Source organism: Pelmatolapia mariae, linkage group LG5 (assembly GCF_036321145.2).
Source record: "Pelmatolapia mariae isolate MD_Pm_ZW linkage group LG5, Pm_UMD_F_2, whole genome shotgun sequence".
Taxonomy (NCBI): Eukaryota; Metazoa; Chordata; class Actinopteri; order Cichliformes; family Cichlidae; genus Pelmatolapia; species Pelmatolapia mariae.
Genome location: NC_086231.1, coordinates 21,313,848 through 21,339,932, shown reverse-complemented (window position 1 = coordinate 21,339,932; position 26,085 = coordinate 21,313,848). Strand labels below are relative to the sequence as shown.

Genomic DNA, 26,085 nt, shown 5'->3' with positions numbered 1-26,085 from the left:
TTCTTTCAAATGGTCATTAACACATATAGAGGAGGTCAGGAGAAAGGTGCTTACAGCAATCGCTGGACAGAAAAAGACACGATGGAATACTATCAGTCGTGGATTGGCCTCCCCAGGCCTTGACGTTATTGAAGCAGTGTATGATCATCTTGACAGAGAATGAAACAAAAAGAAGCCAACATCCAAAGAAGAGCTTTGAATGTCCTTCAAGGAGCCTGGAGAACTCATCCTGAAATGACAGGGAAATCTCCCCAAGAGAGTTCAGGCTGTAACAGGCTCAAAACTTTTGCACAGTTCTATAAAAATTGAATGGGACTGTGTTGCTCAGTGATATTATTTTCCAAATATTGCTAACAAATCTTCTGTATTTGTTCTTAATTTTATAAAAATGATTGTAAGGCCTTTAATTGTAATTTGGAGTATTTTTGGATACTTAAAAAAAATAGGATGATGTGCATCAACCATTTGGAGAAAGCTGTTCCCTGTTACAACATGATCATAAATATCTGTACAGTCCAAAACCTACAAGAAATGTGTTTGTGAGTTTGATGAGGAATTACTAGACTTGCTTGGACAGAGTGGAGACAACTCCAATATCTAAAAACTTTTGAGTTTTACTGAAAAAAAAAAATAGCTACTGAATCTCCGGCACCATATACTGAATGTTGAGCATAAATATTTAGATAAAATGCAAACATTACTCAGATGTCTAGATGACAGTGTTTTAATGTAACATTGCAACAGAGTGCATCGTGGTCTGTTTGTGCCCTTTTCCACATATTCATCTTTGTATCCACACTCACTTTCAACCAACCCTAATGACATCCTTGCCAGAGTGTGCATAACTTGTTACAAGCAGTCGCACAACCTCCTGATAAACACACGCAAGCCTAAAGCACGATGCAGGGCAAAGATAACGCCAGAATTTAAGTAAGAGGAGGACGAGATGATGAAGCTGTGTGAGGCCAGCTGGAGTGTGATGAAACTGATATGGAATCAGGGAGACTCGAACCAGGGGAAATCAAGCGAGGGCAGAAAGCATGGAGAAACGAAGGGAGGAGGAGCCGTGGCCAACAAGTAGAAAATCCTCTCATTAATAAAATCCACTGATGAAATTAGAACATGTAATCAGTCACATACACCTCCACACACGCGTGCACTTCATTTCTTATCTCCCCATCTTCGCCACTAAAAATATTATGTAGTGCATGTCTTTGATTAGAAATCTTCTATTCACGAGCAGACACAGATCTTATCAAGAAAGAGAACGTCATCATTATTTAAAGCTCACTGAGACACTTTTAGATTTTAGTTGGGGAAAGGTCATTATTTCTGACTGCAGTATGGAATATGCAAACCTGTTTTCATGCTCTTCAGGTTTAAAGCTAAAAGTGATTCATCGCTAAATGAAAGCATACGACAACTTTGTTTTTACTCAGACATTTGGTTTATTAGAAATGTTTATTAAAATGTTCCATGACAAACAGAAATGTCTGCACCGCACAAAGACACCTTCAACAAACTATAAAAATACATTTAAAAATAGCACCTTTTCTCTGGTAAGTAAACAAGCAGGCATTAACAGTAACACAACTCCCCACAAATAATGATAAAAACAGTATGTACAAAATATTGGCAGAATATTGCGCTTGATTCTTCATATTTAACAGATACGATAAAACTATATTCGTAATAATAGTCAAATATATTTGTGCTTGCATAGTTATTTTCATGGAGAGAAGTGCGAGGGGTTATTTGAGGAATCTGCGGGCTAGAGTTTTATTTAATGTTTGCATGGATAACATTAGAAAACTGAAGAAGTAAAGTTTGGATCAGCTCTTAAGAGGCGCCGCAGGTGAAGACAGGAAATCACCGTTTCTGAAAGCCTGGTGTGAAGGCTGAGGCTAGCTGTATACATTTCATGTTATTTCTTTGTTTTCTTTTTCTTTTTTCAGGGTGTATGTGTTTACATCACGCTATTTAACCTAAATACTCTCTGTGCTGTTAACATGTAACATATGACGCCATTATCCTTTAATCCATTAAAGCCATGTTTGATTCATGGGTTTTTCAGTCTTCTACATCATCACTGTGATTTTTTTCTCCCAAAAAATTGACAAATATGAGTTAAGTTAAAACTCACATATGCAAATCAATATTTATTTTTCATTTTTGTCATTCCATTTTTGGGTTTATTTTAACTGCTAACTCTAAATTGCCCATAGGTGTGAATGTGGATGTGAATGGTTGTCTGTCTCTATATGTTGGCCCTGCGACAGACTGGTGACCTGTCCAGGGTGCACACTGCCCCTCTCACCCTATGATGGCTGGGATAGGCTCCGGCCCCCTCGCGACCCTGACAAGGATAAGCGGAAGAGAATGGATGGATGGACTTTCAAAAAACTTTGAATGTTTTGGCAATTATTTCAAAGTTTAGGCTTTAAAGGTTTAAAGGCAGTTTTTTTTTTTCAAATAAAACCTGTTCATGGTTTTAGTGTTTTAAATCAGTTCACAAAAAATATTGTTACTTTGTGCAGGTAACGCCTTTTGTTTCCAGAACCTACACTGGTGTCTACTTTTTCTTCTTTGCTAAATAGCACAGAGCCAGTTAAACAGTGTGTACATAGATGGAAATAGAGTACAACTACACTTGCACCTTATTACACACCATTGTGTAGTTACCATTTGAGTGAAGTTCCTAACAGATGCTGTTTGTCCTGTCGTCTAAAACAAAGTCATTCAGTGTTGCAAAGAAAAATTACATATTGTTTTTTTCCCCTTGTTTTTGTTTTGCTGAAATAACGTCATTTATTCCTGTGTATTTTCTCTAAGTTTGAAATGAACTGTGCCTTTTTAGCATTGTATTAGAGCGAGAGAGAGACACAATGTTTGCCAATATGTTTACTGTTTACAATCCTCTATTTTTGGTCCTTTTGTGTTTCTATGAACAGAGCTTGTAAAGGATTGCAGTTTGTTTTTCTGGTGTTAAATTTCAAAATCAGAACAAAAAACAAAACAAACAAAAAAACTAACTTAGTGTGAAATATTTAGCAATTTCTTTCAGGTAATAAGTGAGACTGCAAGCATCTTGCAAATGATGAATAATGATTGCAACCTGCAAACAACAGCCTCCCTCAAACAACCTGCAAGTTACTGAAACATACTGAGCTTCACCAAATTGGTAATCTTCCTAAGCAGCAAGATGTTATTCCACTGTACGATGAGTTTGGCAGTTTAGTCTCAATACTGTAGCAGTGTGCCACATGAACTGCACTCAATACTGTGGTATGGTGGAATAGTTAAACTGAGATGTGTTAAAGTCAGGTAAACAAGCAAAAGAAAAAACAGACCTATGAGGCATTGCGGTCTCCCTTTTTAGCAGGGTAAAGTTTGGTTGGGTTAAAAAAACAAAACAACAATAAATAAACAAAAATAAAACCACTGACATTTGACATCATAGTGATCTACAAAAGCCTACCATCCTGTGGCGGAGGACGAATGGGCCACAATCATCGCGCTGTCTTAAAGGGAGGAGAACCTGCACAAAAGATCAACTGTTAGCTTGCATGCATTATATACTGGACTTAAACTAGTGTGTCTGTGTCTTGCTTCTATTTGTACCATCAGCCTCCCCAAGACAGGTCTCTTCACACTCCTCCAGGTGAAGGAAACGGTTGTCATTTCCTTCACAGCCGCTGTAGATGAAGGGCCTGCAGGCTTGAGCCTGTCTGTTAAAGTACCAGCGCATAGTGTACTTTCCACAGCTTCCCTCATCCATGGGCAGCAAGCACAGGTCTGCTGGAGCTGCAGAACACATGCATACATGTAAAACTTGTGCATATATAGACACAAAGAAAGCGAGACCAAGGCAGCCCAGGCAAACAGGATCAGTGGGAATAAGAAGCAGCAGGAAACAAGATCATGAGATTGTCAAGCCAATCTATTTATTTCAACACTTCTTGTTTCCAAAGCAACATATTAACACTTCTTTGTTTTTGCCTTATTTTGTTGGATGCATGCTTATCTTTAATAATATTGTATGACACCCTTAAAAAACAAAAAACGGACAACAGCAGAGCAGCAAATGCACCCAGAGACATACACAGAGAGACAGACACCAGATGGCCAGTAGTAAGGATGAATAAATCCCCAAACAGGATGACGAATGAGCTGGTTTACCTTCCCCTTTGACTCTCCTCTTGGACCTGACTGTTCTGGACTTGACTGCTTTCAGATGTGTAACTTTGACTGCTTCCTGACCATCAGCTGTTGCCTGATCGTCAGCACTTGCTGATTTGTTAGGTTCAACTCTGACTGTTTTCTCAGATTTCTTTCTGTCAACCTCACCTGTCGACGCACACACAGACACACACAGACACACCAAAGAAACACAGCAAAAAGCACAGACAAGGTCAACAGAAAATTTCTAAACACAATGGTAACAATGATAACGGGGGACAAAGACTGAACAATCCATGTTGTCAACATGACAGGTCACAGGCTCTGGATGGTGTGGGCTTGTAGCAGGCTGTGTGATAAATACTCAAGGGCAATAGAGTCTCATTGTGATGAAATGAAAACAAATTGAAAAGCAGGCACATAAGATAAGCTGCTTCACCAGCACAAACTCAATTATGGCTTCAAAGCATAAATTTCGCATGCCTTTTTGGGTTTAACACGTGAAACAGAAAATTGTGTAGCACATATAACACATTTGGCAAAAGTCAAGTCACTGACTAAAAGTACTTTTTCATAAGTATAATGACAGCCACTATAGTCAAATGAAGATTATTAAATCCACCTGCGGTAATTTTTATTTGGTGGCGTGGCAGCATAAGGTGCGGAGCACAGCATCAGGGGTTCCTTACAGGGGATTTATACTTTTGTGCTAATTTCCTGCACTGTAGATATGTCGTAGACCAAAACTTTCTGAATGCCTACTCTATAACCTGATCTATACCTCACAGTAACTACTGTGACCAAATGCCACTGTCAGTGCAGCCACACAATGTCAGCTACTCCCGTTGGCTACACTGTAAGCTCTGCGTTGATTCACCAAAGAAGCATAATTCAGATGTTATGCTATTGTCACACTTGGAAAAACAGAAGAACAAAATTACAGTGACTATGCCCAGCGATTTGTGATCTCCTTGCTTTTGAAATGGTTGCTTCAAGGACAGGAACTAAGACTGTGCGTCAAGATAGTAAAATGATAAAAAGATGGAGTTACACTTATTTTACTTGACCTCTTTCTATGTTATAACTTCACTGTTCTCCACGGCTGTCTGACGGACCAAAAACAGCACAAGCGAGAGTATCCCACAGACCAGCTGTGCCACATACTTTGAACACTGCTTTCATCGACAGTGGACGCTCTCTGCCAGCAGACCCGTTATCCATGAACTGCCAGCGGACCGCGATAATGCTACCACTGCTGAACCATGATTGCAGCTTTAGTCTAACATCAGTTTACTAGTTTGAGTCAAATTGGCAATTACATGAAATTTTTGTCTGATAATACGGCGATTAACTGTGATAAACTGCAAACGTGTTGCAATCTGATGTAAATGTCTTGCAGTATATATGCTAAAAGGTATTTATTGGGGGTATTCTGGATCTCTATACCAGTTATGATGGTGGAGAATCAGAATCAAATCACAGCTTAAATTAATGTGCACAGTTTTCTCAGTCTCATGGTTTCTCTTCAGACACAAGTGATGAATTCAAATGTAACAACACAAACAGTTTATCATGCCAGAAGTAGCCAGTTACCACTATTTAATCTGCTGCGCCATTTAACTTCAAGATAATGTCAATGTCAATGTTCAGTATCAATTAAATAAAGACAACAAACCGTGCATACAAAATTTAAAGACACCCTTAGAAGCAAGGGTTTCTAACTACGGGATATGACACACAGGTGCCCCAGTGCATAACTGCAATCCTCCAAGTTGAAATAAAAAGCAGAAGATCTCACTTTTGGAGGTAACTCTTCCAACAGTTTCAAGATCACCACCCACACACTGGCAATATGTCTGCTTTTAAGAATTAGACAGTGAGTATTTGCAAACCTTCACCGATCTGTCTGTGAGAGGTTGCAGTTAGAAATGATTCAGTGAAATCATTTGGCAACCACTGACTTTTCCTAGTCACAGAGAGACTGCCATCCTGTTTTTACTATGGTGTAATGGAGGCTTAAAAAACAGACTATGACACTGATTAATTCAGACATAGCATGAGTTGGTGATCTGGGTTTCAAATTGGTTTGCAGGAGCAACTTTAGGCAGAATAGATGCAGTTTAATCACTGTGCTCTCTATGAGGTTTGCCAAGTGAATGCATAGAAAGCTATCAGCTGACACACCATCACTCCATTATATAATGTGGTTATATTCAGTCATGATGGCCAAAAATGTTAATTTATTGCTTAAGCTGAGAAGTTGAAGAATACTGTTCTCTCTTCACCCATGTCTACGATACTAAAGCATGTTACTTTAGGAAAACACTGGAAATAGTGTAAAACAGAAACTACCATCACTCTGGTTGGCCGAGGGAGGCGTGAAGTAGAGCATCTCCTCCAAGGGGTCGTCATAGGATTCGACGGAGTAGACATGCTCGTAGTCTGGGTCATTGGTATTTACCACCATGTGCAGCTCACGGCCTGAAAGAAGAGCAGCATCAGGCAGGATCATCAGAGACATCAATGACAACCTCTAATTTTTGGATTGAACGAGGCCTGAAAATAACTGACCTCAGTAAAACATATCCATACTCTACCACTGTATTTTTCTTTATGTAATCAGACGTATATATTATTTTGTCGGTAGAACAGAAATGGAGTTCTCTGTTTTCTTGATGAGAAAACCACCCAAATGCTCAGAGTTCTCCAAATAAAGGACGACCAGTTAAATGTGTTTGTTAGGACAGATACATAGACAGACTGGAAGGAAACACTCACCCTCCTCACCCTTCAGCGCCAATTGTTGCTCTGGTGTAGGCAGAGCCCTGACTGGCGGGTACCGAATGTTCGGACCTGAACCTGGGAGAGCCAGATAGGACAGGGACACCGAGACAGGCACAGGCAGAATTCAGAAAGCAAGAGGGACAGGGTAAATGTTACATAAGGGAGAAAAGGGGGGTTGAAAAGCAAAATTGTGAAAATAAGAGAGGACAGAACATTCTGGTAGTAAAACATAAGCCAACAACAACCCCAAAGTACCAAAAAAATCATTCCACCATTCCAACACAGACACCAGCTTAAAGGATTCATCGAGTTTTTGCAAGACTTTGTCACTGTAGGAAAAGCTCACAAAAACTGGTTATAATCCTTTAAGGACTCAAGTCACTGCTATAAAGACTTGTGTCACTCCAGTCAAAAGTGACTGTAAACTAAAACTATTACAGAGTTGTTCAATATTAAACATGCAGCTATTTCTTAGTCAATAATACATCAGCTAAACATGAGGTAAATTTTGTGTTGGCCTCAAACTTGCATACTGTATTTATTAACAGCCTGCCTCACCAACACTTATCTCATGCGGGTGCTGCTTCATAACACTGATGTGGTCTTGCATTGATTAACAGCTCGAGCAACAAACACATTAGTGCAAACTCTGGGAAAGTTTATCAGTGGAGGTTCACATCAGCTTTCATTTGATTCATTTACTTTAGCATATTCCATGTTATTTACTTTACAGAAATATAATAAATCAGGTATTAAAAATCCCCAAACAGGACAAAAATGAAAGATTTTTTTCAAGATTTATCTGAAGAAGCTGAACAAACTTTCAGTAAAGTTATTTCGTGAAAACCACTGATATTATTTATACCATCATCTGTTAAAAAAAACTTCAGTAAACACCTTGTTGCTCACGGTGGCTTAAGGTGCAGACTTCTAGTATTTTTTTTTCCCGAGGGACTGAAAAAAATAGTGCACTGATTTCTGCAATGACCAAATTCCAGCCATTTTTATACATTATCCTATTTTGTATCCTATTATCAGAGACTCAAATTCTCCAATTACACTTGGAGAACAAAATTCAAATGTTAAAAAGAGTTTCATGACCATGTCTGAACCATTTCTTCATTATTTCTTCCTATTTTTATGCAGGAAAAGGTCTGGAAATGATTGCAAGTGTGGCATTTACATTAGGCAGCAGTGGCCACAATGCACAAAATAGCTCTCAATGCAAATAAAAAAAGGGCATGCTTGCAAAAACAAAGCAAATCAATCATCCAGCCACTGTTAGGAGTCTCAGAATAAATAGCTTGGTGCATACTGACAAAAAGAACATACTAGTGGGCTAGACTATTTAAAAGCCAAGCATAGCCACACAAGATAATAGTGATTGATATGTGCAGGATCTCATTTATGTTAAAGAAAAACATCGTCACAACATTTAGTTAATTGAAGAATATTCTCCAAGAAATGGGGATATTGTTATCACCGTAAACAGAAGTCTTCACAGGAGAAAATACAGATCCACCAGAAGTTGCAAACCATTTATAAAACTCAACAATAGAAAGGCAAGGTGATGCATGAGCATGAATAGGGTCCAAGGACACTGAGTCATTGTTTATTGATGATATGACAGAAGGCAGAGGCAGCTGGGTGAATTCTGAAGTAGATGTAAAGAGTCAAAAAGAAAGTTTTCAGTCCTCTGATAAAGTGCATCATTACTGCTTCAACGGGAATTAAGAGGGTAAGTAGCAGCAAGGTGCTGATAATCAAATGCACTGTTGTAACTGATCATCGGTAAGTGTGACCACATCTATGAAGGGGTACATTTTGACATTTTGCTGGCCTGGAGCTTTCAGATGTTTTCCTATAAGCAAATTCACCCCAAGGTCAAGCATGGCAGCTAAGCTGAACCTGAACAAACCACATAAGTAAAAACAGAAAAAAGCGCAGATGTTGGCCATGATACACATTGTCACGTCTGTAGAAAATCAAACACAGCATATCACCAAAAACACCTCATACACCTCATGTCAAGAACGGTGGTGGAGCGCTGATGATTTAGGCTTGCTTTGTGGCCACAGCACCTGGACACGTTACGGTCACTGAGTCAACCACAAACTCCTCTGTGTACCAAAGTATTCTAGAGCCAAATGTGAGACCATCTGTCCGACAGCTAAAACTTGAGTGTAAGTGAGTCAAATGGTGGGACATTGATCTCAAGCACAGCATAAAATCGACAACAGAATAGCAGGAAAAGAAAAGAAGATTTTGCAATAGCCCAGTCAACCTGATTGAAATGCTGTGGTGGGACCTTAACATCACTGTGCATAAACAGACGACACAAGCCGCAATGAAGTGGAGCAACACTGTAAAGAAGAGTGAACCGAAAGTCCTTCACAACCAGGCTGCAGATTAGTAAAGTCATACAGAAAACGATTTGTGCTGTTAAAGGTGGTTCTGCAAGTTAGTGAATCATGGCGTGTACTTTCCTGATCACATTACTGCACATGGAAACATTCAGCCAAATGCACCAAAGCTGACAGGACGGATTCTCACAGAACAGATGGGCAATGACTCAAAACATACTTTGAACAAAATCCAGGAGTTTTTGAAAGTAAACGTTGAATATTCTGCAGTGGCTGAGTCAGCAATTGATGTCAACCCAATTTCAGTACTAAGTACTTAGTACTAAGTCTGCACTCTAAGTCTATACTCATCACACGACTAGAACATGTTTTAGTTTTTTTTAAAAAGTGCCAGTATCCAAAAATGTGGACCTACTATCTGCAGCACCTGAGAACACACCATTTATACTGTATATTTGAGTATGTGTATGCTTCCTTGCTAATGTTGCCAGCAGTTTTTGTTTTTTATCCTTATTTTAGCTAATGTTGTTCACTCTCGGCATTGTAGGGAAGTGAAAGAAAGGAAAAGAGGTAACGCACATGGATACAAGATATAGTCTAAACCTTCGTGCAGCCCACTTATTCAGAATGAATGCAGTTGAGGTGCTAAACAAGACAAAATGTACTTATCGTCTTTATCAGATACATGTCACCATCTATCTATAGCAGCATATGTGTTACACTATATTACTGTGACTCATGCTAAATCACAGCCCTTCTGTCAGCTTTTTTTTCTGTTGCAGTTGAATGGCTCACTCACCTCCACACGCTGAGCATCAGACAGATGGACAGGAAGGAAGCACAAAGAGAGGGGAATAATAAAGGTCAGTTTAAACAGTCAAGTACGGTCACTACGGTTTCCAACAGCTCTGATGGAATTATATTTCCTCAAAGTTTAGCCGTGGCTGTGACTCATGTGCTGTGATTAACATCTGAAGTTCGACTTGAGGACAACGCTGATATAAATTAGCAAAGGGAGTGCATGTAAGACTCACCACAGTGCTGACTCATCTCTGAGCGAACATACTCTCTGATCTCTTCCTCCTGAACCCAAAATAAGAAAGGAACAGGGCAAAGAACCCTTAGCAAAGACAACCCCTGTATCCACTCGAAGTAAAACTGTGTGTGTGTGCGTGCATGTGTATCGTTTGATGTCTTCGGATTATGCCCCTGCGGTAAGGATCAAGCACTGACCGTCATGCCTGCCTCTCCTCTGTCTCCCTTGGCTCCATCTGGGCCCATGTCTCCCTGCAACATGGACAGGTATTAGGACTTATACGACCCACAGAGAGGCTTGCAGGGCATTAATTCATTAAAGTGAGACCAGGTGCCACACATGAAAGAACTTCACAGTCAAAGTGGAAGGTTAAATCACCAATAGTGACTTAAGCTCTTAATACACAGGACTAGTATTTCTTGGGGACCTCTAATAATTAGTGATAACTAATATATGCCAATGCTACAAAACTGTTTGTTCAGCAGTGTTTACTTTATGCTGCTGGCAAAGTAATATACTTAATCACATTTAGAAAAGTAAAAAAAGAAAAGAAGAAGTCGAAGATGTTTATATGATTAAAATGGCTCATTTTAGCCCGTTGCTAGGTGGTTGCTAGGCATGCATAATTCAACTTTTGTGCATATAAATGAGACGTTATTGTCATGAACTTGATGGGATGCTTTCATAAGGTGTTTTAGCTGTAAAAAAGCTAAAAAAAAAATTGCTAGGTGGTTGCCAGGCATTATAATGTATCATGTTTAATTCAACTTTTGTGGATAAAAATTACACGTTACTGTCAGGAAACACAAATGTGATGCTTATAATAAGGTGTTATAAGGTGGATTTTGTTGGTGACCAATTTCTAGAAAGAGTGAGTTCAAATCCAAACATACTGAACTCTTGAAGAATGAGTTGAATGAGGAATGACAACATTTATTGCAGCATTCTGTAGGGAACATCAAAAATGGAGGCCAACAGCACAATCAAGAAACAGACAGAGACATGTTTGACAACTGACCGGCTCTCCTCGCTCCCCCGGGATTCCTGGGATACCACGCGGACCAACCGTGGCAGGGCCAATTGGACCTCTCTCCCCCTGACGCACAGGCAAAACAACATTAATATAAAGTACATGCACAGAGGAAAGCATTCACCTAACTACATTGTCCACATGATAGACAAACGGTATCTGCTTGTATAGTTTTTATCAGTAAAAGCTGTCGTTACCTCAGCCAAGAAGGGTATGTTTTTGGTAGCGTTTGCATGCCTCTTTGGGTGTCATCATTCTGACTATAGATGCGATAGCTTGGATTCTAATAAAACTTTGCAGGTATGTGGAGGTCATGTTAACAATCCATTAAAATTTGGCTTACATCTACCAAGGTCTTCAAGGTCAGCTTAAGGATTTATTGTATGATTTATTTATTCTATGATTCTTAGTGTGTGGTGTGTAAGGTCAACATATAGAAACTACCATGTAAAGATCTAAAATGTCAAGTCACATTTGAGCTTTGACCTCTGCTTCAATGCCAATAGTTTGCTCTACAGACCTATTTATAACTATGTTTATTACTACCACTGTTTCTACTGACAGCATTCAGGGATTTAGGACACGATATATGGGGATTCCTAAATACTTTGCACCTCTGACATGTTCAAGGTCAAATAAGGTCAAACATTTATAAAATGTCTTTTTTCTTTTTATAAATTACCTAATCCTACATAATGGCAGCTAGAAACTGAGCTGCCTTGGTGGAGGTTTGATGTCTCTTAGTGATTCTTGCTGATATTCTATCTCTACTGTGTCTCCGGACAAGAAGCAAGACGAACATTAGTGTGTTGATATATTGGAAAATAACACGACAGGCCTAGACAAGAGTGTCTCAGTTTGAAAAAGAAAAAAAAAAAAAAGCCTCTATCAGCAACATTTGGTTTTGCTCCACTGTCAACAGCTTTTTTTTTTTTTTTAAAATTTCCTTGATAATAAAGCAGACAAACCAGTCAAGTACAGGGCTCATCAAGCTGTCAATCATCATGAAGCAATACACAGAAACAAAAACAAAAAAATGTGTCAAGTAAAGAAGAAAAAGTAAGAAAGAAACGAAACACAATGAAAGAGAAAGACAAAAAGAAAGTGTTCTCTTTATATAAAGCTTGCATCATATTTTTATGACAAAACTGTCATCATCTTTCATCTTTGTTGGCACCACATTACTCGAGACGCTTGGGTGCAGCTATTTTTTGCAAACAGTGACATAAGTGATACGTTCGTCTATTCTTTCTTCTGTTATACGCATTTTTGTTTCTACTGAAAATTCTGCATAGTCACACTTAATGACGTAAAAATGAACTATGATATAAATAATTTTTCAAAAACATACTAATATCACAGTCCTACATCCTCGTACATAAAATATGTGGCCAAAGTGTGGAAATAGAAATCATGAAGCCAAAGAAAGAATAGTCACCTTTTGTCCCTGGAGCCCCTCAGGGCCCTTAGCACCAGTTGGCCCTTGTGGGCCGGTCAAGCCAGGGGCTCCATCCGCCCCTCTGGGACCTGGAGGACCAGGTACACCAGGTAAACCCTACGTCAAACACAGAGACTGTTATTTTTATGTTTCTGTTGTTGTGAGGATGAACAGTGGCGCAGAATCTGTAGATTAGGTATATCACATGGCTAAAGGTAGTACTCTAATTTTAGATTTGTATGTTTAATGTGAGAAACTCACCCTTTCACCTTTCTCTCCCTGAGCTCCTTTGGGTCCTGCAATCCCATCAAAACCACGGTCACCCTACATCCACAAAGAAAAATGACTACACTGTGCATTTGTACTGGAATATGGAACTGGAACTTGAGTATGTGCAGAGCACAAACCTTGGGACCAACTAGTCCCTCTTTTCCAGGGATCCCCGGGGCCCCAGAAGGTCCGATGTCCCCCTACAAAACAAATGATGATGACCACTCTTAACAAAGGACACAAAGACATCCACACACCACACAATGACTTATTTCTTCAAATATTAGGCATACCTGTTCACCCTTTCTCCCTGGTAGGCCTGATCTTCCATTGACACCAGCATTTCCCTGAAAATCGCACACAGCCATTATGCTCCACACCATAAATACAAAGTGCAACCTAACCTACAGAAATGTAATATGTAACCACGTCATAGCAGCAGAGTAACCACCAAGCAGCTTTATGTACCATCAGCTTCTAACTAATATTAACATGATGTATTTGGTTAACTCATTATTTAAAAAAGAGAAAGAAAACACGAAGCTTCAGAATTATTAAGTATAACTAAACAACTTCTCCATTCATCTTTACTTGTATTTCTCTTCTTTCTACCATTTCCCGTTTCGCTGCCTCACAAACTCACCTTTTCTCCCTTGGGTCCATCGCCTCCACAAATTCCCTTGGGTCCTCGGTCACCCTGGAAACACAAAAGTTTTTCACTGACAGACATAAAGATCTTTTGTGAGCCACAAAGTGCAAAAACCAGCAAGGCAGAAAGCCCATCCACTCACACTGTTCCTTTATCGAGCACTCACTGTGCACATGAACAAGCACTTTGTGCAGCATATTTCCTACAAAAACAGATATGATGCAGACCTTTGTGCTTTTTCTTTTTTCTCCTTGCAACGGGTATTCAGATAAAAATGTAAAAGTATGTAAAAGCAAATGTGACCAAACAACTGCAGCATAATCAGAGAACTGCAGTTAATGTCTTTGACTCCCATAAATCCGCATGTATGCCTCTGATTTCGATTTGATTTCTACAGATGCATATGGAGAACTTGGGTGATCTCCATTTCTAAATGTCTCCTGTTGTTATATTGGCATCCAGCTTACCGTTTTCACCATCCCCAAAATAGTCTTTTGAAACCACAAGTCACAAATGAGGGGGGATGTCACGGAGAAACCAACATTCAAACTTCACGATCATGAGCTTGTGACTTAGGTCAGTTAAGTGGTTAAGTATACTCTATTTATGTATATTAATGTTTAACGTATGGCTTTGGGCTTGTTGCTGTACCTATCCTGACTTCCTCGGTGCATACTGACAATTTGAAGCAAAAAATGTCAAATTTGGATTCTTTACTCCATAAGACCTCTCATCACTGATTTTCAGTCCAGTTCTTGTGTAATCTGGCATACCTCAGCTTGTTTCCCTTCCTTAAGAATGGCTTCTAGACAGCCATCCTTCCACATGAGACCATGTCTGAAGAGGCTTCAGTGAACAGCAGATGGATCAGCTGAAGGGCCCTATGCATCTCTCAGACTGTTTGTCAGGTCTTTAAAATTAAATGAATTACATTTAATTAAATTTAACTTAAAATTTAAAATTGGTTCTTTGATAAGTTGTCTGTGATGTGTAGACAACATTGGCGCTGGTGCACTTTTTAGGCTTGAATGATTTATAGGTCAGTGTTAAGTAGCTCAACAAACAAACAAACAAACAAACAAACAAACAAACAAACATGCCTTTGAATTGGTCAGGTACAAGGACTGGACAGAAAATTTGTGAAAAAGCCCCCAATGCCCCCCAAAAACCTTTAAAAGCCCCTTTAAAAGCCTAAAGAATTATTGCTCCATACCACTTTAAAATAGGGCAAGAAAAGCTGGATCCTGGGAAACAGAATATAAAGAAATTAAAAGCACCTCAAATCGATTCGTTTATTTGAGTGAATGTGTTTGATTTGCATCTTTTGTATGTATTTTACCTGCTGTCTTCATGCTTCTCTTGAAGCCGATTCAATAAAGGTTATAATAAAAGAAAAGCATAGCATGCCTTCACACCCCTGCGTCACCTCCCACTTTGATCTTTGTTTCAAATTGAATTTAAATCCATGAAGTAAGTAAAATAGAAATGGGAATTGAGTCCACCAGGTTGAGTAAAACATCAATTTTCTGATATCAATCATCATAATAGAAGTTGAAAGCATCTATATGTGTGACACAATTTGCACTAATCCTCTGCAATCGCAGCAATTTTATGCTATTATTCAGTTATGACTGTCATCACCCACCCCTGAAAAACACTGAAGGGATAAAAACACAAAGAATGAATGAGCACCAGCTCAACCACACACACACACACACACACACACACACACACACACACACACACACACACACTGAAAATACCTTAACTCCTCTTATTCCCACGTTACCAGTCTCTCCCTGTTCACCCTTACGCCCTGGGAGTCCATCTTTTCCCAGTAATCCCTAAAAGTCACAAAAAAACCCACAAATCACCTCTGCTTTTTTTAACTGATGACAAATCTACACACAGGTAATAAAGAAGCTGCAGTGTGATGGAAGCTAAACACCGACCGATTCACCAGGTACTCCAGGTTGGCCTGCTTCTCCCTGCAGAGACAAAACAGTAATTACAGCAGTGAAATTACTACCTGCGCTGACTGCTGCTATTAATTGGGATTCTAACTTAATCACAATCATCATCCATGAGCGGAGTTGCTTGCCTTCTGCCCACCAGGTCCTCTGGCACCTGGGAAACCGGTAGATCCTCGTTCTCCAGGTTCTCCTCTCAAACCCTAATGTTAAGTACACACATGCACATAAATATGGAAATTGATCTTCTTAAAGATCAATACAGTAGCATTTTTATCTTGATTTTTGGCTGCGGCAATGTCATAATATTTAAATCATTTTAAGGTTGGAATTGATTCCTGTTGAATCCCAAATCAACGTCTTAGCCTGCATGGCCAACACATACACTTCATCAATGATTTTGCATTATGGATCAGTTCTTTAGAGTAAACACAATAAAAATGCACTAAAAAGTCTTTAATGCTGAAACGTTGTTAACAAAAAAATAGTTAATACAAAAATCTGGCATTATCAACCAAAAATGCCAAATATTTGTTGAATGTAGCCAAACAGGCCTAAAAAATATAATTAAGTAGACAACATATAGGCAGACATACTCAACACTGCTGTAACCCCAAATGGCCACTTAAGACTGCTTCTAAAAGCAAGTCAATCACAATCAAATTGTCCAATTAATTAAAAATAAGGAAAAAAAGAATAGGTCGATTAAAAAAGCAGCTAACAGCTAATTTACTCCTCCATCATGGTAAAATATGTTCATTACAAGGTTTGGCCAGATAGTGCCAGTGGGTTTAACACTTTACCTTAGATATTTTTTGTGCATTTTTTAGGCAAATATTTGACAAACATTATGGATTACAGTGCAGATATTTTTACACAACACCCAAGACGAGTCACTGCTGTGAAGTTTTAATGCCCCCTTATTCACGAGGGTTCGCCACATGTTTGATTTGGCAGATTTTTTGTCTTTTAACAACGGATGCCCTTCCTGACACATTCCCAAAGGGATTTCTTTCTCCTCCCTGAGAAACAAAGGTCGCGAAAGTGTAAACCACTACTCTAAGTTCTAGTTGTATTTGTATGTTATCAATCTCGGGTATCTCTGTGTGTGACATTGATGCAGCTTTCTAAATATATTTCTAGTGCTGGCTGATAACTCTAAATATTGCCACATTTGGTTCCAAAAAGGCACAAGGTGATGTTCACAAAACTTCTGCCAAGCAAGTCCATATCTATTATTTACAGTCTATAGTTTCAGCTTCTGAAATGCAGCAGTTCCTTTCATCTAGTCAATGTCGCTGTAAATTATTTATCTTAACTGACAACAACCTTAATTGATGGGCTGCTTTTCTGACATTATTCAAACCAAACAGTTAATTAATTCATCTTACCACTTCTCCTGGTGGACCTTCTTGACCTTTTACCCCCTTTTCTCCTTGTATACCCTTGGGTCCTCTGTCACCCTAAAAGCAACAACAGTAAAATTCAGAACAAGTTTAAAAAAAAAATATTACGCTATCACAACTAAAGTCAATATTCAGCCACAGTAAATGGTGTCGTGCATTTGTTGTTCACTGACTGTTTCTCCTTTGTTGCCCTTTTCTCCAGGAGGTCCTCCCACCAGCACAGTGTCCCCCTGTAAGTGATACTACATCTGTAAGAATCCGCTATAAGCCCCAACCAAACACACAACGCTTTATCCTTTTGTCTCTTCTTTCACTATGCATCTTGTAATATCACAGGTCATTACCATTGTATGTATTTATACATTCCTCCTGCTCTCAAGGAGCCAAATCTGTTGTAAGAGTTCTTTTTAGCAACAGCCACATCTGAGACATGACTTATTTAGTCCTTTATCCATTCACTGTCTCTGCCGCCTTTACAAATATACACAAATAGACAATCAACAGAGTGAGAGAGTGAGCAGTGGTACTGCTTATTAGATATTAAAATGTACACACCTTCTCTCCTTTGTCACCTTGCGGCCCGCTGTCTCCCTGAAAAGGCATTGCATTCAAGCGTGTCAATTTAATTCACTACTTTACATGAGCAGAAAGCTCAGGGGAAGTAGCTAGGATGATGACAAAAAAAAAAAAAAAAACGAAAAGGGAAAGGGAAACAGGACCAGTGGTATTTACCTTCTCTCCCCGAGCCCCACGATTCCCTGGAGGACCCTAATGAACACAAAAGACACACAAACACATTACAAACAGCTTTATAATGAAAAATAACTGTGGATGCTTCTGCCCCATCAAATTGCATTAATGATGTAATGTCCCAACTCTGTAGGGTGCACGGTTTAATTAAACAGTGAGCATCGGTAGAATAGATTCCTGCTGATCGCGCTTTCTAACTGCAATGCACTGAAAAGCCAAAGACCGACTGACTGAATAATTTACAGTCCAGGAAATGCACTGTGACCTTGTGAAGGGCAGCTTTTCTATAATAACAATAAGACTTTGCTTGTGTTCTTTGCTTCACAGCTCAAAACAGATCGTCCTTTGGTTTAAAAAGAAAATTGAGATCTTTGGTGGACAGGCTCTGTCTGCTCCTGAATAAAGGAAAAACTGGATATTTACAGATGGTCCTCTCTCCCCATCCAAGCCAGCTCGACCCTCCTCGCCCTAGGACACGACAGACACAAGATGAGCAGAAATACACAATTCTTAATTTATATATTTTAGGAGAAAAGTTAACAAAGCAGTAACGCAGCCACTGTGTCTTACTCTGGGCCCTGTATCTCCTCTTTCTCCTCTTGCACCGGGGATGCCAACACCAGTTTCCCCCTGGCAACAGAAAATATATGAATTAAAAAAAAATCTATACACATTTATGCTGCTGGAAAATAAAATACTGCATGTGAGAGAATCACCTTGTCTCCTTTGACCCCGTTAGTACCAGGAGATCCCTAGAAAACATATTATTGATCATATAAATCAATATTTAATTTCTTCTTGTCTGTTATGGCATCTCCCTCCATCTAAATCAGATCTATTCTTGATTTTAAGAGCTCAATTTAACCCAACAAAAAGGTGATCCCGCTAAAAACAGGTAAAGCACAATTAACAGTCAAGCCTAAACTGGAAGCTCTCAGGAGAATGTACTCTGTAAATAAAAAAAAACAGGAACTTACTGCCAATCCAGGAGGTCCAGGAGGGCCAGGGGGACCAACATTTCCTGCACGGCCAGCAAAGCCTTGGAGACCCTGAGAATGAAAACACAGACAAAGATGTAAAGGTTAAATTAATAATAATAATAACAATAATAATTCTCCTAGTGGATGAACCAACCCTCTCTCCCGGGGGTCCAGGAGGTCCTGGTTGTCCATTTTCTCCTCTCACACCAGGTGGCCCACTGTCTCCTGTTTTCCCTGCAGGACCTGGAGGACCAGCTGGACCAGGCATCCCTGGATCCCCCTAAAACGCAGTGACATTTTTCACCCTCAAGTGAGGTGCGCCTGATACAGCCCGCTATCTGATTGGAAAGATAAAAATATAGATCATCTTTTGCTGCAATGTGTGCTATTACTCACTTTTAAACCTGGAGGCCCAATCCGACCAGGAGGACCTGCAAGTCCTATCCCTTTCTCTCCCTGCAAAACACATTTTATCATAGCAGTCACTGTCAGATTGGTTAGACTGCAGGAAAATCAATAAACCAAATGATGAAAGCTCACCTTATCGCCTTTTGGCCCGGGAGATCCCTGTGCCCCCTTAATTAAGTTATGAAAAAAGGAGAATTATTTATTGTGTTATTTACTTTTTCATATTTGTATCAACAGAAAATTAGTCAAAGTAAAACAGAAAAATATTAATGAATGAATTGCTGTTTCATAAATTTATTGTGCAGATTTAGAAATATTTCATAAATGTTTCAGTTTCAGGTTGTGAGAACCGTTAATGTGTTTTTGAAAACCTCAAAACCAACAAATCATTAAAATCTTGCACATCACAGTCGTCTGGGCAAAGACAGTAAAAACAGGAATAGCAATTTCAATGTCCTTGTGACTAGAAAAAAGCAGTGTTTGCCCCTGATTGCTTTGACATTTTTGTTGCATTCAGATGAAAGATTCAGGTGACAGATTGAAAGAAGTTGCAGCAACCACCTCGTTGCTCAGAGGTTCAGAGCTGTTGGCTGACCCCATTCAATTGCAAGGTGCTGCACAGGTCGTGTGGTGGGAAGCAAACTTTCTCCAAATAAATAACATCCAGCTGAGACTGACTTCAATCACTCTCAGACACGCTGGAATAGGAATGCAAATAACTGCTGTCCAAGATATCCAGATATCTGAAATCACTCCAAGTCAGTTTACAAAAATTTGTAACACGCCTCTTTGCAATATGAGATACAACTCATCTAGTTTCCAACTGGTTGCATTCTGGCTATATTTCTATATAAAAGCAAGGTTGAAAAGCCTTATGTCATTTTACAGTTAAATTGCCATAGTGGAACAACTACGTCACTAATTTCTGTTTCAGCTCTATGAGGCTCTGGCTAGTAAATAATGTCAGTTTCTGTGTAATGTGAATTCCTGTGTATGTAGGCAGCAACAGATAGCAACAGATTTGAGATTTCCACCAATTTATCTCAGTTAATCACTGTATTTTCACAAACAGATGGTGTGTAATTGCTAACTTGACCCCATTCAATCACAAACTGGTAGAAGACCGACTCCGTCTTGTTGCTCTTTCGTTGCTGTCTGCATACACCAAAGTCACTTTAAAGACAGCAGCTGACTCTGTGTGGTCACAGACCTGGGCCCCAACTCGGAAGGAACAATTTCAAAGCCAACAACAATGCAAACGCATTTACACAAAGTGCAACAATTGTCTCCAGCCTGGGTTTTCTCTAGTGTGACTGTAGCATTAGATACACTGTCTACAGACCAGCGTTTCCCCAAAGTGTGGGCTCTAGTGAGCCATAAAGGTGTAGCATAAGAGGTCATTTGCATTAAATAACAAGTTTTCTTTTACAATGTTGTAATTTAGTTTGCACTACCCTAAAGATCTAGAACCAAATTATTACAAAGTTGATCATATCTCATAAATAAAAGTTAAATTAAAACTCATCAAATTTCAAATTATGTGTTATGCTTAAATGGGCCCACCGGCGGGCCCATTTTACAGGTAAATTTGAAGGGCTGGTCAATAAAGGGTTAATTTTGTCACCTATTTTTATTCCATAAAATATCTTCTATCATGTCACTGGTTAAAGGGGATGTGATGGCAATAAAAAAGCTGTTGATGGAAATGGGGTATGCAGATTTCAAACTGTGCCGTGGCATTCTTATATGCTTTAGAAAAAGAACTGATTCAGGCATGATTATATAACTTGACTTCGGAGTAAATCAGCTATCAAGTTGTTAAAATGGACTTATATGCATGAGGTGGGCGGCACTGAATACTTTTTCTCCTCTTATTACATACACATATACATATAATATACATTTTATTATTTTGCACTAATATTTATAAAGGCATAGAAGACATTTAAGAAAATCAAACTGTTCAAAATTTGATGAATTTTCCCAAAAAATAAAAACAGTAACTTTAATACCATCGACTATAATGGATCACTGGATTTGTTTATGTGAAATTACACAAAATTACACACTACTATTGACATCAGCATTGCAAATCTTCCATAAAAGCATAAACACTATGACTAAGACTTCATTAAAAAAATCTAATATGACTTTTTGAAATCCAGTTGGGCAGTGAAAGTTTATTACTCACATCTTCTCCAGGTTCTCCTGATTCACCAGCTTGTCCCTTGTATGACAACAGACAGCACATTGTGAATGTACCTTCATATTTGTATATGTAAGTACGTCATTATTTTGTCCCATTATCGTACTCACTCTTTCTCCTTTGATGCCAGCAACACCTTTGTCTCCCTTGTTACCCTAAATGACAGCAGTTGTGCATTCAGATATACAATTTTAATGAAAAAGCACTTAACATTTCCAGTCTGTCCCTCTCACTCACTGAGGGGGAGCTTGCAGTTTGGTCAGACTCACCTTTTCACCAATTGGACCTCTCTCTCCAGCTGTGCCTGGCAGCGTTAAACCAGAAGGACCCTGCATCAATCAGAACCAGGAAAGTGCTGTAAGCTGCATTCGTAAATGCTGCTCTATTGCGTCACTTCATGCTGCAGCTACTTCCACATTAATGGCAATAGGAGTGACTCACCCTCTCTCCTTTGGGTCCAGGAGGTCCAGCGACAGCCTGTGTACAGAGTACAGAAGAAGGAGGAAAATAACAGTAATTACCTGCACAGCACAATGTGGGTTGTTGTTCATTAAAAGATGCCAACGTGTACCTAAAAGCTTTGGTATTAAGTATCATATTAGCTTAATCATCTTTGCTTCTAGCTCTCGAATATTAAGAGCCTGAATGTCTTCAGGACGGACAGCCAACAAATGCACACTCACTGTTTAAGAATAGCACAGCAGACTGTGAAAACATTTGAAAATCTATTCAGCTTCACTGGCAAAAGCCTGCAGATGCAAGTCCAGTGTCTCTTATCACTTGTACACAACAATATTTTAAAGGCAGAGATAAGAAAGACTGGGTTGTAAGGACTGATTCAAAAAATGCTTAAATCCAGAAGTTACTTCGTGATAAAATTCTGTTTTTGTTCGTGGTGTTCAAACATGTTTCACCACCCTGATAAGGAAGAATAAAGGAAGCAAAGTGGAATAAACTAAGCACATTATGGAGTGTGACAGACAAACTACAAAAGTACTGTGCTTCAGAACACAGGCATCGCTTCCTGTTAAAAAGGGAGTTCTTCCTCCCTGCTGTCATTTGCTTGCTCACTGAGATCACCAGATCATTGAGCTTTTCTCTCTCATATCACATTGTTTTTACCTTAAAATATAAAGCAGCTAAAGATCATTCTTGTTGTGAGCTGGACACAAAAACAATGTGAAGTAAAACATCTTCACAAATCAGGTGAGGATTATTCCAGGGATTCTCAAAGTTTAGTGACATACTGCCAGTTTGGGAAGGCAGCATATGCCTGATTGCCACAGAGGAAAAAGGCAAACTTTTAGTTGTATGTAGTCTGTAGTCTGTATGTACTCATGTAATGCAGTCATTTTTTATTCTGGCTTTTATTTTAATAACCATTAACCATTAATTTTCTGACATCAGCTATAATTTGACAAAGTTGGGGTAAGTTTATTCTGCCATTAGGCCAGAGTTGAAAATACATATCAGTACTCTCTAGGTGTGTGATATTCTATAGTAGTACTGCATGAACTGTACTTGAAATGTACAGTAGATCATTCTTTTCTTGCCGCAGTAAATTGAGGGCTGTCAATGATCGTCTTTGAGATTTCTGGTGTTACAGAAAGTCCAGAAATTACTATAAGTTAAGCGAGTGAGCGCAACCCTTAAGTGAAGGGAGAGTGTGTGTGTGTGTGTGTGTGTGTGTGTGTGTGTGTGTGTGTGTGTGACAACAAATGTTGGAGTGAAATCCTGAGCAGATGAACAAGTTGTCTGTGGCAGCTTATCAGAGTCACTCAAGAAACTGAATAAATATAACCATTCAGGAAAAAAATGAAAACTAATCTATTTCATAAGTCGTTTTATTTTTCATGTTTTGCACTAAATGCATCTTCTTCAGTGTTGTCGGGCATCGGAAGTGAACCAGTTCATGGCAACACGGGCAATACCGGTGCTTTTTGAATGTTTTCTATACACTGAAGCTACAACGCTGAATTACTAATATTTTCAAAAGCATGCCATAATGTGTCTGTGAAGGTTCTCAGTCAACCAGGTCATCGTAGTCTAAGGAGCTTGGAAAGAAAAGCGTCTGGACTTCTTTAAGTTTCCTTGAAGACGTTTCACCTCTGAATTCAAACAACTTAAAGAAGTCCAGACGCTTTTTTGGTCACTTGGTGTTCGCTCGCTTTGTGGTAGAGTATCACTTCCTGTTCCTGCTCAAACACAGTGGTGTTTCTGAGTAGCTTTTCTGCTTAGCAATTTAATTGAAATCTTTTGATACATCCCTTTTTCATATTATAATCTTAACGTGCTTCATCTGAATCACCCTTTCTGTGTGCTCACTACCTAATTTATAGCCAAAGTATTCACTCACTGTCTCTTTACTGTTTCGCTAGCTTAGCTCGTAGCCGACTCGTTAGCACCATGGCTTCTTCACCTGTCCCTCCTGCACTTTCCTGCTCATTGTGTCAGATGTTTAGTTACTCCTCGGCCTCCTTTAGCAGTAATGATACCTGTAACAAATGTAGCATATTTGCAGCTCTGGAGGCCAGGATTACTGAATTGGAGACTCGGCTTCGCACCCTTCATTCACCCGTAGCTAGCCAGGCCCCTGTAGCTGGTGCAGCCGAAGATAGCGTAGGCCCCGCTAGCTGTTCCCCGGCAGACCCCAAGCAGCTGGGGAAAGAGCGCGGCTGGGTGACGGTGAGGAGGAAGCATAGTCCTAAACAGAAGCCCCAGGTACACCACCAACCTGTTCATGTGTCTAACCGTTTTTCCCCACTCGGCGACACACCCGCCGGGGGTCAAACTCTGGTAATTGGTGATTCTGTTCTCAGACATGTGAAGCTAGAGACACCGGCAACCATAGTCAATTGTCTTCCAGGGGCCAGAGCAGGCGACACTGAAGGAAATTTAAAACTGCTGGCTAAGGGTAAACGTAAATACAGTAAGATCATAATTCACGTCGGCAGTAATGACACCCGGTTACGCCAATCGGAGGTCACTAAAATCAATATTGAATCGGTGTGTAACTTTGCCAAAACAATGTCGGACTCTGTAGTTTTCTCTGGTCCCCTCCCCAATCAGACCAGGAGTGACATGTTTCGCCGCATGTTCTCCTTAAATTGCTGGCTGTCTGAGTGGTGTCCCAGAAACGATGTGGGCTTCATAGATAATTGGCAAACCTTCTGGAGGAAACCTGGTCTTGTTAGGAGAGACGGCATCCATCCCACTTTGGATGGAGCAGCTCTCATTTCTAGAAATATGGACCAATTTATTAAACCCCCCAAAATATGACTATCCAGAGTTGGGACCAGGAAGCAGAGTTGCAGTCTTACACGCCTCTCTGCAGCTTCTCTCCTCCTGCTACCCCCCCAAAAACCCATCTCCACTGAGACGGTGTCAGCTCCCAAAAAGACAAAAAACAAACCAAAAACCAGCAATAAACAACTTAAACATAAAAAAATCACAAAGAAAGAACAATACAGTATCCACATCTGAACCAAAGAGTAAAACAGTGAAATGTGGATTATTAAATATTAGGTCTCTCTCCTCCAAGTCTCTGTTAGTACATGACTTAATAATTGATCAACAAATCGATTTACTCTGCCTTACAGAAACCTGGTTGCAGCAGGATGAGTATGTTAGTTTAAATGAATCAACACCCCCGAGTCATTCTAACTACCAGAAATCTCGAAGCACAGGCCGAGGGGGCGGTGTGGCAGCAATTTTTCACACCAGCCTATTAATTAATGAAAGACCAAGACAGACTTTTAATTCATTTGAAAGCCTGATGCTTAGCCTTGTCCAACCCAGTTGTAAAACTCAGAAACCAGTCTTACTTGTTATTATCTATCGTCCACCTGGGCCTTACACAGAGTTTCTCTCTGATTTCTCAGACTTTTTATCTGATTAAGTGCTCAGCTCAGATAAAATAATTACTGTGGGGGATTTTAACATCCATGTAGATGCTAAAAATGACAGCCTCAACATTGCATTTAATCTGTTATTAGACTCAATTGGCTTCTCTCAAAATGTAAAAGAACCCACCCACCACTTTAATCACACTCTAGATCTTGTTTTAACATATGGCATAGAAACTGAACATTTAACAGTGTTTCCTGAAAACCCTCTGCTGTCTGATCATTTCCTGATAACATTTACATTTACAATAATTGATTACACAGCAGTGGAGAGTAGACTTTATCAAAGTAGATGTCTTTCTGAAAGTGCTGTAACTAAGTTTAAGAATATAATCCACCCACTGTTATCATCTTCAATGCCCTGTACCAACATAGAGCAGGGCAGCTATCTGAACGCTACTCCAACAGAGGTCGATTATCTTGTTAATAATTTTACCTCCTCACTACGTACAACTCTGGATACTGTAGCTCCTGTGAAAACTAAGGCCTCAAATCCGAAGTCCCTGACTCTGTGGTATAATTCTCAAACACGTAGCCTAAAGCAGATAACTCGTAAGCTGGAGAGGAAATGGCGTGTCACAAATTTAGAGGATCATCATTTAGCCTGGAGAAATAGTTTGCTTCTTTATAAGAAAGCCCTCCGCAAAGCCAGAACATCTTACTATTCGTCACTGATTGAAGAAAATAAGAACAACCCCAGGTTTCTCTTCA

General features: G+C 39.5%; 1 protein-coding gene across 1 annotated transcript in view; it reads right to left on the bottom strand.

Moving 5' to 3' along the window:
* Positions 1-1,480: 1,480 nt before the first annotated feature.
* col7a1 (collagen, type VII, alpha 1) overlaps positions 1,481-26,085 on the bottom strand; it is a 66,523-nt gene continuing 41,918 nt past the window's right edge. Inside the window, exons 88-119 of the mRNA XM_063474161.1 lie at positions 21,911-21,946; positions 21,739-21,798; positions 21,580-21,624; positions 21,455-21,490; positions 19,396-19,431; positions 19,252-19,311; positions 19,010-19,135; positions 18,853-18,924; positions 18,592-18,627; positions 18,446-18,505; positions 18,299-18,343; positions 17,858-17,893; positions 17,681-17,716; positions 17,299-17,355; positions 17,111-17,182; positions 15,851-15,922; positions 15,702-15,737; positions 15,513-15,593; positions 13,744-13,797; positions 13,394-13,447; positions 13,238-13,300; positions 13,092-13,154; positions 12,831-12,947; positions 11,381-11,458; positions 10,560-10,613; positions 10,361-10,409; positions 10,126-10,134; positions 6,958-7,038; positions 6,532-6,660; positions 4,180-4,347; positions 3,622-3,804; positions 1,481-3,538 (exon numbers count right to left, since the gene is read on the bottom strand). Coding sequence (XP_063330231.1) covers positions 3,510-3,538; positions 3,622-3,804; positions 4,180-4,347; positions 6,532-6,660; positions 6,958-7,038; positions 10,126-10,134; positions 10,361-10,409; positions 10,560-10,613; positions 11,381-11,458; positions 12,831-12,947; positions 13,092-13,154; positions 13,238-13,300; positions 13,394-13,447; positions 13,744-13,797; positions 15,513-15,593; positions 15,702-15,737; positions 15,851-15,922; positions 17,111-17,182; positions 17,299-17,355; positions 17,681-17,716; positions 17,858-17,893; positions 18,299-18,343; positions 18,446-18,505; positions 18,592-18,627; positions 18,853-18,924; positions 19,010-19,135; positions 19,252-19,311; positions 19,396-19,431; positions 21,455-21,490; positions 21,580-21,624; positions 21,739-21,798; positions 21,911-21,946 — 2,133 coding nt within the window. The 3' untranslated portion in view covers positions 1,481-3,509. The remainder of the gene's footprint in view (positions 3,539-3,621; positions 3,805-4,179; positions 4,348-6,531; positions 6,661-6,957; positions 7,039-10,125; positions 10,135-10,360; positions 10,410-10,559; positions 10,614-11,380; positions 11,459-12,830; positions 12,948-13,091; positions 13,155-13,237; positions 13,301-13,393; positions 13,448-13,743; positions 13,798-15,512; positions 15,594-15,701; positions 15,738-15,850; positions 15,923-17,110; positions 17,183-17,298; positions 17,356-17,680; positions 17,717-17,857; positions 17,894-18,298; positions 18,344-18,445; positions 18,506-18,591; positions 18,628-18,852; positions 18,925-19,009; positions 19,136-19,251; positions 19,312-19,395; positions 19,432-21,454; positions 21,491-21,579; positions 21,625-21,738; positions 21,799-21,910; positions 21,947-26,085) is intronic.